A 19,728-nucleotide genomic window follows, 5' to 3' on the forward strand; every position below is an offset into this window, starting at 1 on the left:
CTTATTTATGACTATTTAGGAAAGGGCATGCAAAAAAAAAAAGGGGGGGGGTAGGTCCAAGACACTTGAGCAATTGTTCATTCTGATGCCTACATTTCATGGATCTACATGTGTTTCAAAATGCAGAGATCATACATGAAAAGGATTTGTTTTCTGAGGGTAGTAACAGGAGAGAGAGAGAGAGAGAGCCATCCAAGAGAAAGTCAGGCTCTGCCAAGGTCTCGAGTATGCATAACCAGAGTGTTTGATTTGCAGATTCTTGGAATGGGCTCCAAACGTCTGCTGACCCTCACCCACAGGGCCCAGGTGAAGCGCTTTACTCAGGATTTACTAAAACTTCTCAAATCCCAAGCCAGCAAACAGGTCATTGTGAGGGAATTCTCACAGGCTTACCACTGGTGAGTTGATGGGGGGGTGGGGGGAAAGCCAGATGTTATAGACACTGTTCTTTTTCGAAACGTAAAACAACTATCTGACTCTTCTGTTCCGCATTCTTTTGGAAAACTTAGGAAGTTATTTTGGCAAGTGCTGTTTCTCATTCTTCACCCCCTTTCCTGGTTAAAACCTAGGTGTTTCTCAAAGGACTGGGATGTCACGGAATACGGTGTGTGTGAGCTGATTGACGTCATATCCGAGATTCCAGACACCACCGTCTGCTTGTCCCAACAGGAGAACGAAATGGTGATTAGTATCCCCAAGAGAGGTACGTGACCCAGAGCTGCTGGAGCAGCGTCCCCTGTCTCAGTGGTCATTGTAACACAGAATTGTCCCCTCTACCGCCTCTGTGATTCCTCAAGTTTCCGTGGAAGGTGCAGGATGAAAAGTGCTCTGCCAGACAGTGGATCCTAGGTTCTTCAGAGGAGGTGAAGCCACTTGGCAAGAAAAGCAGGCTAGTTTTTCAGAATTCAAAGGGGAGAAAAGGGCAGAGCCAGCACTTCCTTCAGATGCCTCCTGCAGCCTGTGTGTGGCTGTTTGCACTGTACTTATCCACTTGTCAGTTCCTGTGGTTGTTGCCTCTTTTTTTGTTTGTTTTGTTTTGTTTTTTAGGGCCCCACTCGCAGCATATGGTGGTTCCCAGGCTGGGGGTCGAATTGGAGCCAGATCCAAGCTGCGTCTTCGACCCACACCACAGCTCACGGCAATGATGGCTCCTTAACCCTCTGAGCAAGGCCAGAGATCGAACCTGCGTCCTCATGGATGCCAGTCAGATTCGTTAACTGCTGAACCACGACGGGAACTCCTGTCTCTTCTTTTTAACTCCAAGCTGCTTTTCCTTTGTGCACTTGAGAAGGAACGAAAAGGAAAATTGATCTCTCATCTTGCCCATTTTAGTGTTCCAGTTAGAGTCCAGGACCTGGGGTGGGAAAGTTAAGTTTACACACCATCATTTGCCCTCTATCCCTCATTAGCGGTTCCTCAGCCGTGTTCCTGCCAGCTCATGTCCGTGAACTCATAGTATTCCAGAGCTCAAATGACCAGTGTCAGTCTTTTCCTCATTCTAATTTAAAATACAATACACACAGAAATCTAAGTTTACATTTTGTTCTCCTGTATTTTTGTTAAACTTTCAGTGCCTGATAGTCTTGGCTACAGGCAATTTTACCTAGAAGATCAGGTGAATAAACAAAAAACATTCAAAAATGTGATTTGATAAAATAATTTCTAGGTTCCTATTTCAAGTACAGAGACGTGTCTGTTTGTCCTGTTCATATAGGTGGAGTCGGTGTGGGGAGGGCAGGGGCTGGAGAAATGACTTGTAGCCTGTGAGGTGGAATCACACAGGTGTGTGTGTACGAGTGTGTGTGTGTGTGTGTGTCACGGCTTCCTGTGTGTGTACGTGTGTGTGTGTGTGTCACAGCTTCCTGGTGTTCTGCCCTTAACTGCAGTTGGAAACCATGGAAGAGCGTGTTTGTTTTCGATTGTGTGTGTTTGGAAGCCAGGGATGGAATCCCTTGTAATCTGTGCCTAGGACTCACTACACTAAGAATGTTAAACACAAATGGGCAGACTTGTGATTTACAGGGTTTTAAAAAAAAATTTGTTGGTTTTTTTAAAAGAACGTACCCAGGATGAAATAGAAAGGACAAAACAGTTCTCCAAGGATGTTGTGGATTTGCTGCGGCATCAACCCCATTTCCGGATGCCCTTTAATAAATTTATCCCCTCTTATCATCACCACTTTGGCCGGCAGTGCAAACTCGCCTACTATGGGTTTACCAAACTCCTTGAACTTTTTGAAGCCATACCTGATATTTTACAAGTAAGTTAAGGAATTCTAATTATGTCTTTCAGAACTATGTATGGGGGAATTTTACAAGTTTTTTAGGCTTGTTTCCTTTGGGAGTAGGGAGTTAGGAAATTAGGATCAAAGTTTGAAATATTTCGACCCGAGTAGTTATATTGTTGGCTCGTTAGCATTTTTAGGTAAATGTCGCTTTTCCTCCAATGAAGAAAGGAATCATTCTTCAGATGAGTTTTAAGGTAACTGTTGAGAAAAGGATTAAATAGTTTGCTTTTATAAACTGAAATTTATGATTCATAAACTGAATCTTCTCTCATTAGCCCCATAATTTTCAGGTCTCTTCTGTTGGAGATGGGGTGAGACATGAAGTGATAGAAATGCTTGCCTGTTAAGCTGTTGATAAATTAAACCAGATTTCTGTTGTTTTTATCAGTGTTACTTTTTTTTTTTTTTTTTTTGGGTCTTTTTAGGGCCACACCCAGGGCATATGGAAGTTCCCAGGCTAGAGGTCCAATTGGAGCTGTAGCTGCCGGCCTACGCCACAGCCACAGCCACAGCCAGATCCGAGCCATGTCTGTGACCTACATCCTCAGGGATACCAGTCAGGTTCATTGCTGCTGAGCCATGATGGGAACTCCCCAGCAGTACCGTTTTTGACTCCTAAAATGCTTTAAAATGGTTTACGTGCAGTCGAATCTACAATACTTCCTTCACTATTTCTAAGTGAACAACCTCAGCAGCGGTCCATGTCTCCATATTACCATGCCACCAATTTCCAGAACTTTTTAACCTCCTAAAACTGAAACGCAGTATCCACTAAAGAACACTGAAGTGCTTCTCGGTTTATAGTCGTGTACATTTAACCCCACGAACAGTCACAGCCTGTTAAATCTCCGTCTTCTCTGCTGTGTGTTTGCCAAGGTGCTGGAATGCGGAGAAGAGAAAATCCTCACGCTGACGGAGGTCGAACGCTTCAAAGCCCTCGCTGCCCAGTTTGTTAAACTCCTTCGGTCCCAAAAAGACAACTGCCTTATGATGACAGATCTGCTGACAGAATATGCTAAGACTTTTGGTTACACTTTTCGGCTCCAAGACTATGATGTCAGCTCAGTTTCGGCTTTAACGCAGAAACTCTGCCACGTCGTAAAGGTAACAGTATTTTTTTTTCCCACCGAGAGAACCTTGGGACAGAATCCTCGGGACGAGTGTGAGCGATGTGACTGGCGTTTGTGTGTTGACACCTGCAGTGCTTCCTCTTGCTTCGCAACTGTTAGGTAATGGGAGCTGCCTTGGGTTTGGCAGCTTAGATTCAGTCTCGCCTTCGCGTGTCTGTCAGCGACCTCGCCAGAGCCGGGCTTTGGGAACCACCGAGGTCACCACTGTGTCCCAGGGTGTTTGTTCTCCCGAGGCTCCATCCTGCTGCCCCGAGGCCGGGTCCATCTGCACGGAGCTCCTCCGTCTCGGGGACGTTTCAGGGAGACGTCGAGATGCCGCCTCACCTGCGGTGGCGGCTCAGGAGCCGGCGGGGGCTGCGGGCGGCCGAGGGGCTGGCAAGGCTGCCCGGGAGGGGGCCCCAGCCGCCTCACCCCAGCCTGTCCAGGCGGGAAGAGATGGAAAGGAACACGCACTGAGAGCGGGAGCCCCAGTCGCAGGTCTGCGAGGAACCTCTCTCCGCCGGGCAGTTAGGCGAGACAGACCCTTCGGGGGAGGCCGAGATGGAGCCGGAAGGACGGGCGGGAGGAGGATGCGGGGAGCGGGGGGGCAGCCAGCCCGCGAGCTGCTGGGAGGGCAGGTGCGACGGGGCTGACGCCACCTTGGGGCCCAGCTGGGTGTCGGCACGTGGTGCTGCCCCTGGAGCAGGTCAGCACCGGTGTGACACAGGACCAAAGCCACGCCGTCAGGTTTTATGTGTGTGTGTGTTTTAGGGCCTCACACGTGGCATGTGGAGGTTCCCAGGCTAGGGGTCAAACCAGAGCTGTCACTGCCCGGCCTACACCACAGCCTCAGCCACACAGGATCCAAGCCACAACGGCAACCTACACCACCGCGCAGGGCAACGCCGGATCCTTAACCCACTGAGCAAGGCCAGGGATAGAACCTGCGTCCTCATGGATCCTAGTCAGATGCGTTTCCGCCGCGCCAGGATGGGAACTCCCCACACTGAGTCGGTGTTGGCCTGAGGAGGGGGTGAGGAAAGGGCTGCAGGTAACTAGACAGCTTTCGGGTTGTTGGCTTGTGAAGGAGCAGAGCGAGCGACGCGGGCTGAAGAGCCACGGAGCGTTTGGGCGGCTGCTCTTTCCATGGAGGGAGACGCGGCGAGTTGGAGGGCCTGGGGGGGGGGCTCTGCCTGCGGGAGGGTCGGTGGATGACAGAGGGAGAGAAAGGGGGTGGGGGCGCTCCCAAGGTTAATTCCAGGACAGGAGGGAGTGGGGAGCCCCGGCGCAGATGTGGGGGGTGGGGTTGACGTGCGTCGCAGGGAAAGGGCGCATTACCTTCCAGGAGCCGGTTCTCTGCCACTTGGAGGGTCGAGCAGCTGCCTGGCGGGAGGGAGAGATGGGCCTCTGAAGCTCGGGGAGGGCAGAGCAGGCTGACCGGGAGGACATGGGGGTGCAGGCCCTGGAGCGCCCTGGGGGTGCTCATAGGGTTCCCGTGGGCACAGCGGGGATGTGGCTGCCTGGGTACCGGCTTGGGGCAGGCAGAGCACTGGGTCGAAGGTGGGCTTTTGCCACATGGGTGCCATGAAGAGAGGTGGGGACAGAGACGTGTGGAGTGTGGACAAGAATGTTAATGCACGAACAGCCACCAGCGCCAGGGTGGATGAAAGAGGACGGTGGAGGGAGTTCCCGTCACTGCTCAGCGGAAACGAATCCGACTAGGAACCATGAGGTTGTGGGTTCCATCCCTGGCCTCGCTCAGTGGGTTAAGGCTCCGGCGTTGCCTGAGCTGTGGTGGAGGTTGCTGACTCAGCTTGGATCCGTGTTGCTGTGGCTGTGGTGTAGGCCGGCAGCTGTAGCTCCTATTAGACTCTAGCCTGGGAACCTCCATATGCCGCAGGTGTGGCCCTAAAATGGCAAAAAAAAAAAAAAGGAAGGTAGAGAAAGAGTGCGCTCATGAGGCCGGAGGACATAGGAGTCCCTGGCGGCGAAGTTGCAGACAGCTAAGAGTTGTGTGTTCACGTCTTTCTTGTCTCCCGCCCGCTTGTCTGCCCCAGGCCCCCTTGGATGTGCAGGCCACAGGGAGGTTTGAAGGAGTGACTTGGAAGTGGGCCGTGGCAGGTTCCCCAGTGGGGCCTGGGGTGGGATTGAGCGGAAGAGGACGTCCCTGGAGATGAGAAAGTTGGGGAACTGAGAGGCTCTGGTGTGAGACAGGCCCCCTGAGTGCTCATTTGCCTGGGACGATGGCAGTGGTGGCTTCTGTGGATCAGAAGACTGAGCCGTGACCACAGACTGGTGAATCAGGGCAGACGTCTGGGCATTTGGATGTGAGCAGGAAAATCGGGAGAGGCTCCACGGCTGCCCTGGCTACACACCAGGGTCTCCCAGGGAGCTGCTGGGAAATGCCGAGGCCTCTGCAGTTCGTACAGAGTGAGGCCAAGCGCGCTCTGAGCATTGGCATTGTTTATAAACTCGCTTGGTGACTCTAGTGTGTAGTCTGGGTCGAGAATCTAGAGATGTATCTAAGTAGCATCAGTGGAGCTGGTTTTTTTTTCTTTTTAATAATGGCCCGAGCATCTAAGATGACTTGAACTCCCCTGGACGTGTAGCTGTTGGTTGATTAAACCCCAGGTCTGAGGAAAATCTGTGATCTAAATCGTCACAAATCCATAACCACTATGAGGGGGTCGACCCACCTGCCTGGCTCCAGCTGGGCATCCGCTCCAGAGTACCCTGGGACTGGGCTGGCTCCTCAAGGGCCGTCCCCCTCTCTGCCTCCAAGGGTCCAGCACCCTTGAGCGCAACCCGTGGTCTTGGCTCGAAGTCAGATAAAGAGGAAGACGAGGACTCACTTTGCAGGCTGGCCCCCCCACCTGCCCAAGGCCTGCAGGTCGCAGTCACCAAACGCTTGTTTCTTCACATGCTGTTGGGCCCCCAAAGGATCACCTGTGTCTTTTTCGCAATGTCCCCCTCCCCTGCTCATATGCTTCATCAGTTAAAGCCTTATCTCCTCGAGACTCTGAAAGAATTGAGGAGGAGCATGTAGTCAGACCTGAAAATACCAGCTTTTTTCAGGCACTGTTGGGTTAGAAGAATTTGCCTTGCCCTATTGGCAGAGCAGGTCTCCTGTCACCTCCCGTGTCTAGCCCCTGGGATGCCCATGTGGGAGAGTGTGGGCACAGCAGCTCTGTGGAGGGTGGCCTGCAGTCAAACCACCCCCCTGCCTCCCGAGAATAGCAGCCCTTAATTCGAAAGCTGGGGCCAGCGGGCAGCAGCTGGCCAGTCTTACCTCCTTGTCTTGGGGGCGCAGAAGGAATGCCCTAAGAGGGGGTGGTATGGGTGGAGGTTTCAGGCTGTAGACTAGCAGGGAGGGGGAGAATGGTTTCTGCTGCCATTGGTCTAAAGCATTGGTCTGAAGTCTCAACGAAGCTACAGCAGACCCACCCACTTGACTTCAGTTTAAGGGAAAAACTTCGGGATTTTCCTCTGTGGCTCTCATTTGCCAGAGTGAAACTAGCTGAGCTGGGCGTGACCGGGCTGTCTGTCTCGAGTCCTGAAAAGCTTGCGTTCTTGGTCTCCGCAGGTTGCTGACATGGAATCTGGCAAACAGATCCAGCTGATCAACCGCAAGTCTCTGCGCGCCCTCACTGCCCAGCTGCTGGTGTTGTTGATGTCTTGGGAGGGAACGGCCCATATTTCTGTTGATGAGCTCAAGAGGCGCTATGAAAACACCCACAGCACTCCTCTCAACCCCTGTGAATATGGGTTCATGACCTTGACTGAACTTCTGAAGAGTCTGCCCTACCTGGTTGAGGTATGAATGCTAATGGCTCTAGAACCACCATAATGAAAACTGTTGTATTGGGTATTTCTAGTTAGTTTGCCTAACAGTCTGGATTAGACTGGTCGGTCGTTTTGTGGGTGAATAGACTGAGGTGTGGGCAGGTGTAAGCATCCTGTCCAAACAAGTGACAAGCCAGGGCAAAAGTCCTGGCCTCCGGATTCTTGGACTGGCTGCCTTTTTCCCGTCCCACACTGCATCCTGCTACTGTTTTCTCTTCCTGAAGTAGATGGCTTATGTGGTGGCTTCAAGTAACAGAAAGGAAGGTTGAATGTCTGTTCACCAAGTAGCCTTTCAAGAATGGCACTTCAGGAGTTCCCGTCTTGGCACAGCGGAAATGAATCCAACCAGGAGCCATGAGGTTGCGGGTTTGACCCCCGGCCTCACTCAGTGGGTTAAGGATCCGGCATTGCCATGAAATGTGGTGTGGGTTTGCAGACACAGCTCAGATGCTGCGTTGTTGTGGCTGTGACGTAGGCTGGCAGCTGTAGCTCCGACTCAACCCCTAGCCTGGGAACCTTTATATGCTGCAGGTGCGGCCCTAAAAAGGCACGTCAAGGAAGTTCCTCTGTGGCACGGTGGGTTAAGGGACCGGGTGTTACCACAGCTGTGACACAGGCTGCAGCTATGGTGCAGGTTCAGTCCCTGGCCCGGGAACTTCCACAAGCCTGGGTGTCCTGAAAAGGAAAGAAAGAAAAAAGAAGTTTAAAATTAGACCAATTAACATGAAAAGATACTAAAAGGTCATTGAAATTTTACCACTGACAAAAAGGACCAAGACCAGATGGGTTAAAAATTGGGTTTCAGAGTTCCCGTGGTGGCTCAGCAGAAACAGATCTGACTAGCATGAGGACACAGGTTCAATCCCTGGCCTTGCTTAGTGGGTTAAGGATCTGGTGTTGCTGTGGCTGTGGTGTAGGCCAGCAGCTACAGCTCCAGTTCAGCCCCTATCCTGGGAACCTCCATATGCCTCGAGTATGGCCCTAAAAATAAGACCAAAAAAAAAAAAAAAAGATTTGGGTTTCAACTCACTAAAGTACAAATAACTCCAGTTTCTTAAAAACCACTCTAGGTTGCTTGAAAAAAAAAAAAAATGTGTGTATGGGAAGCTCATCACTTTTATCAAACCAAAGTAACTTTAATACCAAAAACCCAGTATAGTCCCTTAAAAGAAAATGATTCTAAATAGGATATTAAATTTAGTCTAGGAGTTCCCGTTGTGGCTCAGCGATAATGAACCTGACTAGTATCCATAAGGATGCGGGTTTGATACCTGGCCTTGCTCAGTGGGTTAAGGATCCGGCGGTTGCCCTGAGCTGTGGTGTAGGTCGCAGATTCGGCTCGGATCCCGTGTTGCTGTGGCTCTGGTATAGGCTGGTGGCTACAGCTTCAATTAGACCCCTAGCCTGGGAACCTTCATATGCCACGGGAGCAGCCCTAGAAGTGGCAAAAAGACAATGTGGGGGGGGCATAAAAAACAACAAAAAAGAAAACAAATTTAGTCCAGCAATATAAGGAAACAGTGATATACCATTGTTATATCACCATGTGATTGATAATTACATAAAGATACTGACAAAACTTTCTCCTTGGCCAAACTTGAATGAGGCTCCCCTGAGCCACCTTCTAGACTTTACCTCATCCCTGGGCCCTGCCCTCTTCCTTGATGGGCCCACATAGCCCAGTTTTAGGGACAGTCTACTACCCTTGGTTTCCTGCCTTGCCCTGCCTTCTGCAAAATCCTGTTAGGTCAGGTTAGCCAGAGTTCCCCCTCCCCTAGATTTCAGCAGTGTCACCTTGGCCATAAATCCTCCCTTTTCCTTGCATCTGGCGTGGAGCCCAGTCCTGCGCTTAGCTTTCCTTTCCCCTGTTGCAGTGGCCGGAATAAAGTCTCTTTTCTCCACTTGACTGTCTAGCCCTGGTTTTCTTTCACAGTATCCAGTCCAGTATTTTCTTTTTTTTCTTTTTTTTTTTTTTTTTGTCTTTTTGCCTTTTCTAGGGCCGCCTCTGTGGCACGTGGAGGTTCCCAGGCTAGGGATCTCATCAGAGCTGTAGCCACTAGCCTACACCAGAGCCACAGCAACGCTGGAACCACCTACACCACAGCTCACGGCAACGCCGGATCGTTAACCCGCTGAGCAAGGCCAGGGATTGAACCCGCAACCTCATGGTTCCTAGTCGGATTCGTTAACAACTGCGCCACGATGGGAACTCCCCCGTCCAATATTTTCTAAAGTCTGTTAGATGAATACTAGTTCTGGGCGGTGTTAGCGCCTTTCCAGAATGTCCAGCTGAGGCTGGAAAGGATCCGTCTCTAGGATATTCTCAGTGCATGTCAAAGACTGAAAGTCTTGTGCCCAAAAAATGTGCTTGACTTTACTTGGGGACGAAAGAGTTTTGTGGGGGTTTTTCCCTTTATTGCCTTCGCTGTTTTTTTTTAAAGAACACAGACGTCATCTTCGTCCTGCATCACAGCTTTCCTTGGGACCCCACTTGGGGGGATGAGGTTCAGCGGCCTCAGGCCCCATTGTCTGAGGCACCTCTGACCCCCTAGGGATTCACCCTCTCTCTCTTCACTGCCTCCTTTTGTTTGAGGCCTCAGTTTACCAGTTCCCTTCCTCACTGACAGGCTTTCTTCAGACTCTGCTGTCCTGGACCTACACAAAGAATTTGTTCAAGGCCACAGCCTTCTCTTGGAGGGACCTGTGAATTCATCTCTCCTCCTCCCTGGCTTATTGCCTATTTTCAGGTTGACCTGACATCGTTTCACTCTCAGTTAGAGACCCTCGTTGGGGGCGGGAGGGAAGTTTCTCTCTGTCTCTCCTTTTTTTTTTTTTTTTGCTTTTTAGGGCCATACCCATGGCATATGGCAGTTTCCCAGGCCAGGAGTCGAATTGGAGCTGCAGCTGCGGGCCTAGGCCTCAGCCAGAGCAACGTGGAATCTGAGCTGCATCTGCAACCTACACCACAGCTCACAGCAACCCTGGATTCTTAACCCACTGAGGGAGGCCAGGGACCAAACCCTCATCCTCATGGATCCTAGTCGGGTTCGTTAACCACGGAGCCATGATGGGAACTCCCACTCTGGAAGTTTCTAAGGCCATGTTTTTTCCTGGACTAGGTTTTTACTAATGATAAGATGGAGGAGTGTGTGAAGCTCACAAGTCTGTACCTGTTTGCCAAGAACGTGCGGTCCTTACTTCATACCTACCACTACCAGCAGCTGTTCCTTCATGAGTTTTCCGTGGCCTATACCAAGTATGTCGGAGAAATGCCGCAGCCCAAGACGTACGGCTTCGGCAGCGTGGAGGAGCTCCTGGGGGCAATCCCGCAGGTGCGTGTGCTCCTGAGTTATCGGAGGGCAGGGCGGCTGGGGAGCTGAGATGAGGGACTGGGGGACAGAAGGGGCCACAAGCCCCTGGCTCCTCTGTCTTGCAGGAGGCAGGCACAGCATCATTAGGCAGGGCCTTAGCTTGAGGGGTGTGGGAGCGCCGCTCATTCCTTGAAGGTGCATTTAGTGTCTGGGAGAAGTTGTTAGCACTCCCACGTGAGAACTAACTTCGGGGTGTACCACCGCATGTTCTGGGAGATGATGTTTTTAGAGCCATGAAGAATATATTTAAATGCTCTTCTGAGACGACACAGCTTTTTCTAAGAAGCACGCTTCTGCCAGCCTCTGTTGCTTTAGAAGCTAACCGAGGTGTAGAAGAGTCCTTCTTGTCACTACTTCAGCTTTTAAGTCCTAGCATGTTGAAGGCCGACATAGTCGGTCGCGCTCTTGCTGCATCTCAGGGCGGATTTTCCCTCCGTTTGCCCTCTTTAACCAGTAGTATGTCTTGTTGCAGGTGGTCTGGATAAAGGGACATGGTCACAAGAGGATTGTCGTGTTAAAAAATGACATGAAAAGTAAGTAAGCCCCGTCCCCTGCCCCTCCAGAGACGTGGGTCTCACGTGTCAGCGCCCCCTCTGACGCGCCCCCTGTCCTCCAGGCCGCCTGTGTTCACTTGGTGTCTCCCCTGCCGATCATGACCCCCAGCCCTCAGCTGCCGAGCGCATCCTGGAGGTGCCCGAATCCCGCACAGCCTCGGAACTCAAGCTCGGAGCGGGTGGCGACGGTAAGAGAGGAACACAGAGCAGAGCTGCTGAAATCTGGGGGACGTGGCTTGGGGTGTGATGGGGTGGGGGGGTGGTGACAGTGGGTGGTTTCCATTCATGAAAGGTAAGTGCTCCCACATTTCCCAAAGCAGTCTGCTGTTTGCTTCATGACAGAGAAAAAACTGGCCTGCATCTGATGCCATTTAATGGTTGACCGGTTGGGGTTCTTGAAGGAGGTGGGCGGCCCCCATAGAGTATGACACCCTTCCGTTCAGATGTTAAAGGAAAAATTGTTCTGACCCTGGTTAAAATTGTACTTCAAAACGATTGCAGCGGGGTCAGGTGGGAGAGAGATGGAGCTCAGCTCTGCAAGCAGTGAGGACAAGTGGGGACTTTGGGTCAAGGAGCAGCGGGAGGGGGCGTGGGCGGGAGACCTCCAGGAGGAGACATCGAGGTGGGGGGATTCCTGCCCACCTAGAGGGTTCTTGCCGAAGGCAGGCCGAGGACTTAGACTGCAGGAGTGTGTTGGGGGTCAGGGAGGAACGGCTCAGGCATCAAGGGTGGGCAATTCTTGCTAAGGTGACGCAGCAGACACAGGGGCTGAGGCCGAGCCCTGGTGAGGAAGAGGGCTCAGAGGAGCCTGACTCCTGACTCGGATCAAGGGGAAGAGTCTGTCACTGCGCGTCCTGGGAGAGACTGACAGTGAAGCATTAACGTTACTCACAACAGCATTGAGTCACTCTGGTCTTAAGTGGGACCTTCCGTGTACTAGATGGCAGTCCGCTGGCTTGCACTCTACAGTGATCATAACTTGATGGAGAGACCTTGAGTCCATTGCTGTCTATGAGAATTTTTTTTTTTTTTTTTAGATTTTTTTCTGTGACCCCCTTTATTTTTTAAATAATGATTTTTATTTTTTTCCATTATAACTGGTTTACAATGTTCTGTCAACTTTCTACTGTACAGCAAGGTGACCCAGTCACACATACACATATGCATTCTTTTTTCTCACATTACCATGCTCCATCATCAGTGATTAGACATAGTTCCCAGGTCTCTACAGCAGGATCTCATTGCTTATCCCTTCCAAAGGCAATAGTTTTCAACTATTAACCCCAGATTCCCAGTCCATCCCACTCCCTCTCCCTCCTCCTTGGCAACCACAAGTCTCTTCTCCAAGTCCATGAGTTTCTTTTCTGTGGAAAGGTTCATTTGTGCCATATATTAGATTCTAGATATAAGTGAGCTCATATGGTATTTGTCTTTCTGAGTTACTTCACTTAGCATGAGAGTCTTTAGTTCCATCCATGTTGTTGCAAATGGCATCATTTTCTTCTTTTTTATGGCTGAGTAGTATTCCATTGTGTATATGTACCATGTTTTATTAATCCATTCATCTGTCAGTGGACATTTAGGTGTTTCCATGTCTTGGCTATTATGAATAGTGCTGCAATGAACATGTGGGTGCATGTGTCTTTTTCAAGGAAAGTTTTGTCCAGATATATGCCCAAGAGTGGGATTTCTGGGTCATATGGTAGTTCTATGTATAGTTTTCTGAGGAACCTCCGTACTGTTCTCCATAGTGGTTGTATCAATTTACATTCCCACCAACAGTGCAGAAGGATTCCCTTTGCTCTACACCCTCTCCAGCATTTGTTATTTGTGGATTTGGCCATTCTGACTGGTGTGAGGTGGCACCTCATAGTAGTTTTGATTTGCATTTCTCTAATAATCAGTGATATTGAGCATTTTTTCATGTGCTTGTTGGCCATCTGTATATCTTCTTTGGAGAAATGTCTCTTCAGGTCTTTTGCCTATTTTTCAGTTGGGTTGTTGGCTTTTTTTGCTGTTGAGTTGTATAAGTTGTTGTATATTTTAGAGATTAATCCATTGTTGGTTACATCATTTGAAACTATTTTATCCCATTTGCTAAGTTGTCTTTTTGGTTTTTTTTGGGTTTTTTTTTATGGTTTCCTTTGCTGTGCAAAAGCTTGTCAGTGTGATTAGGTCCCATTGGTTTATTTTTGCTTTTATTTCTGTTGCTTTGGGAGACCTGAGAAAACATTTGTAAGGTTGATATCAGAATGTTTTGCCTCTGTTCTCTTCTAGGAGTTTGACGGTTTCTTGTCTTAACGTTTAAATCTTTAAACCATTTTGAGTTTATTTTTGTGCATGGTGTGAGGGTGTGTTCTAGTTTCATTGATTTACATGTGGCTGTCCAGTTTTCCCAGCACCACTTGCTAAAGAGACTGTCTTTTTCCCTTTTTATATTCTGGCCGCCTTTGTTGAAGATTAATTGGCCATAGGTGTCTGGTTTTATTTCTGAGTTCTCTATTCTGTTCCATTGGTCTTTATGTCTGTTTTGGTACCAGTACCACACTGTCTTAATGACTGTGGCTTTGTAATATTGTCTGAAGTCTGGGAGAGTTATGCCTCCTGCTTTGTTTTTTTTTTTTTTTTTTTTTTTCTCAGGATTGCTTTGGCAATTCTGGGTCTTTTGTGGTTCCATATAAATATATATTTTTTTTTGTCTTTTTGCCATTTTTTTGGGCTGCTCCCATAGCATATGGAGGTTCCCAGGCTAGGGGTCGAATCGGAGCTGTAGCCACTGGCCTACACCACAGCCACAGCAACTCGGGATCCAAGCCGTGTCTGCGACCTACACCACAGCTCACAGCAATGCCAGATCGTTAACCCACTGAGCAAGGGCAGGGATCGAACCCGTAACCTCATGGTTCCTAGTCGGATTCGTTAACCACTACGCCACAACGGGAACTCCTGGTTCCATATAAATTTTTGGATTATTTGTTCTAGTTCTATGAAAACTATGGGCAATTTGATAGGGATTGCATTGAATCTGTAAATTGCTTTGGGTAGTATGGCCATTTTTACAATATTTTTCCAACCCAGGAGCATTGAATATCTTTCCATTTCTTTGAATCCTCCTGAATTTCCTTGATTAATGTTTTATAGTTCTCAGCATATAAGTCCTTCACCTCCTTAGTCAGGTTTATTCCCAGATATTTGATTTTTGGGGGGTGCAATTTTAAAAGGTATTGTATTTCTGTATTCCTTTTCTAACATTTCATTGTTAGTGTACAGAAATGCAACTGATTTCTGGATGTTCATCTTATATCGTGCTACTTTGCTGAATTTGTTGATCAGTTCAAGTAGTTTTTGGGTTGAGTCCTTAGGGTTTTCTATGTATAGTATCATGTCATCTGCATACAGTGACAGTTTTACCTCTTCTCTTCCTATTTGGATGCCTTTTATTTCTTTTGTCTGATTGCTATGGCTCGGACTTCCAATACTGTGTTGAGTAACAGTGGTGAGAGTGGGCATCCCTGTCTTGTTCCAGATTTTAGTGGGAAGGCTTTCAGCTTTTCTCCATTGAGTATTATATTTGCTGTAGGTTTGTCATAAATGGCTTTGATTATGTTAAGGAATGTTCCCTCTGTACCCACTTTGCTAAGAGTTTTTATCATGAATGGTTGTCGGATGTATGTGAGAATTTTATCTTCACAGGACTTGGCAAGTGGTTATATAGTTACAGATGTTCCTGTGCTGTGCTTACAGGAGAACCAGTCATGTAGCATTTGCCATTTTACGGGCACCTCAGTGTAGCTCATTAAGGCTGTGGGCACAACCTTCAGCAGTAGTTACCTCCATTCTCCACCGGAGGAACTGAAATTCCAGGTTAGGTTACTTTCCCGGAGCACTCAGCCAGCAGGAGACAGAACCGGGACCCCTGTCTTCTCAGTTTTTGCTCATTTAACTACTTTCTCCCCTTTTAAAGCGTTTTTTAACTTTCCTGATTTGTGTTCAGATTGTAGCTGTGGCATTTCAAGTACCGAACAGTGACCCAGACCTTTCTGTTAATGGCTTTTTTTTTTTTTTTTTTTTGTCTTTTTAGGGCCACACCCATGGCACATGGAAGTTCCCAGTCTAGGGGTCGAATCGGAGCTGCAGCTGCCGGCCTACATCACAGCCACAGCAACGTGGGATCCCATCCATGTCTGCGATCTACACCACAGCTCACGGAACACCAGGTCCTGAACCCACTGAGCGAGGCCAGGGATCAAACCCACATCCCCATGGATAGTAGTCGGGTTCATTTCTGCTGAGCCACCATGGGAACTCCCTAATGGCTTTTTTAAGAAACCTTGAGTTCTCCAGTCCTTCCTGACCTTAAGGAGAAGGAGCACCTCGGGCACAGACGGTGGCAGTCTGCTGTCCTGAGTGGGGCTCCGCCGCCTTCTCTTCCAGGGCCCCAGCCAGTGGAGCAGGAGCTTCTCCGCCTGACCGAGTCCCCCGTGGACCTTCTGTGCGCGCCTGTCCCCTCCTGCCTGCCGTCCCCCCAGCTGAGACCCGATCCCGTCATCCTCCAGTCTGCTGACCTCATCCAGTTCGAGGAACACCCTCAGGAGCCTCCTGGTAGGAAGCACGGTGACAGTGTGGGGCCTTCCCTGTGGCTTTAATGGAGCCATGAAACCTTAATGCCGCCATGTCAAGTGTTTGATGGAAGTGGGGAGAGATTCTACCCTTTCAGGCACAAAAATACCTTTGCTGATGGTTCAGGACCCCCTTTCCCTGTCAGGGTCCCTGTAAAATTGGTCTTGCAGCCTGAGGGGACTGGGGGAGCAGCGGGCAAGGGAATGGTGGTGGCTCCTGAGGGGCGCTGCAGCTGGCCAGGGGGTCCCTGTCCGTCATTCTCCTCAGTGAGCATCAGCCCGCCAGCTGCACTGAGGCTCTGTTCCCTCTCCGTGCGTCTTGGCGTCTGTGTGCCTTTGGTGCGGGAGTCCAAGATGCAAGGACACTTCGCTTCCAAGCAGCGTGGCTGTGCATATACAGCAGGCTAATTCTGAGGCTCAGCTATTGAAAGGGCAGCCTGTGGGCACTGCAGCAAAAGGGGCTTCACTTCCTGGAGGTGTAGGTAGGGAGAGGTGTTTGTGTGTCGTTTTAGGCCCACACCCTCGGCATGCAGAGGTTCCCAGGCTAGGGGTTGAAACGGAACTGCAGCTGCCGGCCTACATCACGGCCACAGCAACATGGAATCCGAGCCATGTCTGTGACCTACACCACAGCTCATGGCAATGCTGGATCCTTAACCCACTGAGCAAAGCCAGGGATTGAACCTGCAACCTCACGGATACTAGTCGGGTTCATTAACTGCTGAGCCATGACAGGAACTCTACTTCCTGGGTTTTTGAGGGTGATTCTGACTGTGCAGTTCTCCTCTTACTTCTGCCTGCTGGGGCTCCCCCCACCCCGTCCCCGGCCCTTCCTTAGGTCCATGTAGAGCATGGTCCTCTGTCGGTGGAATAGGCCAGGGTCCGTGATAGCAAAGCCCCTCCTGGTCTGAAAGACTTTAGGTTGCATGTGGCTTATGGGTCCTTAACTACCTGACAGAGAAGGAAATGGGCAGCAACTTCAAAGTGGAAAAAAAAATATTCTTAAGCCATTGCCCATTGATCTGGAGCAGACGTGAAGGTCTCAAGTGGTGTGACTCGGGGGAGCCCTGAGATGCAGTTTATGCATATTTGACTTAGGTGACCACATAATATTGGCCTAATATGAACCTAAATAATTGAAGCTAATATGTAACTTCTGGCACAGACATGACATTTGGGGGTTATGTTTCTGAGAAAACTGAAGACCAGCACTTCCTGTAGGTCACAAAACTGAATCTATTTGCTTTCCTGTGTTTCCAGAAGTTTTGATTTTAAACCAAGAAGAGAAAATTGAAATTCCAATGCCAATCAAGAACGAAAACCTGCCCTCTGATTCCAGCTCGCCTGGCGTCTCAGCAGCTGTCCCAGTGCCTCCCTGCCCTTCCTCGGAAACCCCGGGGTCCCTGCTCAGCAAGGACCCGGTGGAAAGCCCAGCCAAAAAGCAGCCCAAAAATAGAGTAAAATTGGCAGCCAACTTTTCCTTTGCACCTATAACCAAGCTTTGACTCTCGTTTTGAACATAGAATTAGGATGGGAAAACGCTGTCTGATTCTGCACACAAAAGCGGGTTCAAAAAACACAGCCTTTTCTGTTTTAATGAAACCCCCCCCAGAAACCACTTACTTCTTCTTTAGACATGTTCCATAATGTTTTGTTTCTTTTACGTTGAACACGGCTTTGAGCTGAAGTTTTTCTTTCTCTCTCCCCTCCCCCCCCCTCAGTTATTTGGGGAAAAAAAAAAAATTCTGGCATTTGTTAAAGCATCCTTAATATATTTTAACAAATTTTTCTTAATTATTATGAAGTATAATGGTGTTCCATAAGCAGACAGCAGTGAGAATTCAGCTGGAAGGAAGTGGTTTTACTTCCATTAAGCCACATCAAGGGCAAAATCTTAACATGTAGCATAGCGTAGTCTCTAATAAGCCTTGGCTCACTGATGTTTCCAGACAGTATTAATCAAATGCATGAGGTGTCATTGAAGCAAAGCCTGGTCAGTGGTCCTGCGTGATCACACACTGAAGGAGAAGGGTGGGCGAGGCAAGGATGGTGTTGTCAGGTTGGATGTCGAAGGCTCCTGGCTTCCCCGTGACTTGTAAGCGTGCCTTGTTTTTTATTTCACTATGTCTGTAGTTGACAAGTCTGGCTTCATCACCAATTTTTTTAAAATGCTTCCACTTTGGGGTTCCATTTAGGAGCTTTCTAGAACGTCGAGGATGTTTTAAGCTTCCCTTTTATGTTAAGTTCCAGTTTGATGTGGATTAGGTTAAGGCAGAGGCGATGGTCTTGGCGTCCTGGGTTCAAAGTCAGCATTGGAATTCCAACACACATGACTGTGTGTCGAGAGGCCGTGTTGGGAAGAGAGTCTGATTTTCTAAAATATGCATTAAATGCATAAATTACAAATCAGAGCCGAGGAGGGAGGTGCTTTAACAGGAGTGATATCGATACTCTTTCCACTAGGAAGAGACGGAAATTCTATCTCTACGGAGGAAGGCCAAGGTTGATCAACTTAACCTTGTATTTGTGATTTTTAAGCTGGTTTTGCTCGGTGGGAAGCTTTGTGTGCGTTTGTGTCTGTCAGCGCCGTGTCTTTTAATAGTGTCTGCTTTTACTGTTACTTCTCGCTGTTGGAAGCATGTTTGGGTTTTTGCGTGGTGTCGGACGTTGGCCTTGGGGAAAAGCCAGCCTTTGAGGGAGCACTGCCCTGTGGAATGACCTTCGCCTCGAGGTGGCTGAGGCATCCGGGGACGGGCGGCCTCTCACGCCTCCTGGAGAAACCTGACATTTACAATGGGTTGTATTTGTTGGGCGAAAAGGCGGATGCATTCATAGAGCAGAGAGAACCTGTTGGCTTAAGGTCTTCCACGAGTTAGAGGGTTTCTCTGGGGGAAATGTTTATGTTTTGTAACTTCTAGAAAGCCAGAAAATGGGCTCTGATTTCATAGCCAGCATTTTGATAAAATGCCATAAAATAAAGGCTATCGAGAGGTTTTTGGTTTTTTTTTTAACCAGGAAGTTTTTTGTTCCCCAAACCTTTTAGATGAAGCCAGTGATTCCCAGTTCTCAGCCAAGGCCCGACCTGAGGGCCCCCCCTGAGGGCCCCCCTGGGAAAGCCTTCTAGGTGTCACGACACTGAATCCTGCGAAGGCATTTCCTCTACAGACATAGCGTGACAGGAGGTAAAATGCAGAGGTGCACTTTTTTTTAAGAAGCTTTTAAACAATGTGACTAGGTTGGTGTTGAGAACATCAGTGGCCTTATCCTGAGATTTCATAAGGCTGAGTTTGCACATGTGGACTCAAGTTTTGCACGCAGGTAAAGAGCTGCGGACGTGCAAAACCTAAGAGGCACCATTACAAGTCACTAGGAGCCGCCTCAAAGAGCAGCTTCTTTGGGCAACAGACAAAGAAGAGACCGGAGGTGTGCGCTGTCGTGTGAGTGTGGCGGAACCGTTCGCTGGAGTTGCCAGTCAGCCTGGGGACGTGTGTGTGTGTGTGACTGACCGTCGCTGTTGGAAGATGTGAGAATACGGCAGAGCTCGCTGTGTTCGTCCTGTACTCTGCGCAGGCCAGTCCGATTGCTATTTTTTTATCCAGAGGCTTATTAATTGAATGATGTGACAAAATGATGTATGAGAATGAAGACAATGAAATTCTTTGTTTCTGGGTGGAAAGAGGTACCAGATTAGATTTATCTGTTAAGGAAAAAAAAAAAAGTTATCACCCAAACCCCCTTTCCCATCTTGCACTGTTTTGTTTTCGATTAGACTCGGGGGAAGAGCTGTTTTTCTTAACTGTCTACTTTGTTTGAACACTTTTTTTTTTTTTTTTTTTTTGTGGTTCAAGTGCTGTTTTGTGTGTTGGGACCAAACAGTTGTCAATAAACTTTACAAGCAGGCATCTAACTTGCGTTTTCCAAGTGAGTGTTTTGTTTGAAGGGAGG

General features: G+C 48.9%; 1 protein-coding gene across 1 annotated transcript in view; it reads left to right on the forward strand.

The window, feature by feature from the left end:
* MARF1 (meiosis regulator and mRNA stability factor 1) overlaps positions 1 to 19,506 on the forward strand; it is a 47,468-nt gene extending 27,962 nt beyond the window's left edge. The window contains 10 exon segments of the mRNA XM_021086172.1: positions 256 to 398; positions 570 to 703; positions 2,058 to 2,260; positions 3,164 to 3,391; positions 6,980 to 7,210; positions 10,359 to 10,571; positions 11,083 to 11,143; positions 11,227 to 11,352; positions 15,599 to 15,766; positions 17,044 to 19,506. Coding sequence (XP_020941831.1) covers positions 256 to 398; positions 570 to 703; positions 2,058 to 2,260; positions 3,164 to 3,391; positions 6,980 to 7,210; positions 10,359 to 10,571; positions 11,083 to 11,143; positions 11,227 to 11,352; positions 15,599 to 15,766; positions 17,044 to 17,288 — 1,752 coding nt within the window. The 3' untranslated portion in view covers positions 17,289 to 19,506.

Source organism: Sus scrofa, chromosome 3 (assembly GCF_000003025.6).
Source record: "Sus scrofa isolate TJ Tabasco breed Duroc chromosome 3, Sscrofa11.1, whole genome shotgun sequence".
Lineage (NCBI taxonomy): Eukaryota > Metazoa > Chordata > Mammalia > Artiodactyla > Suidae > Sus > Sus scrofa.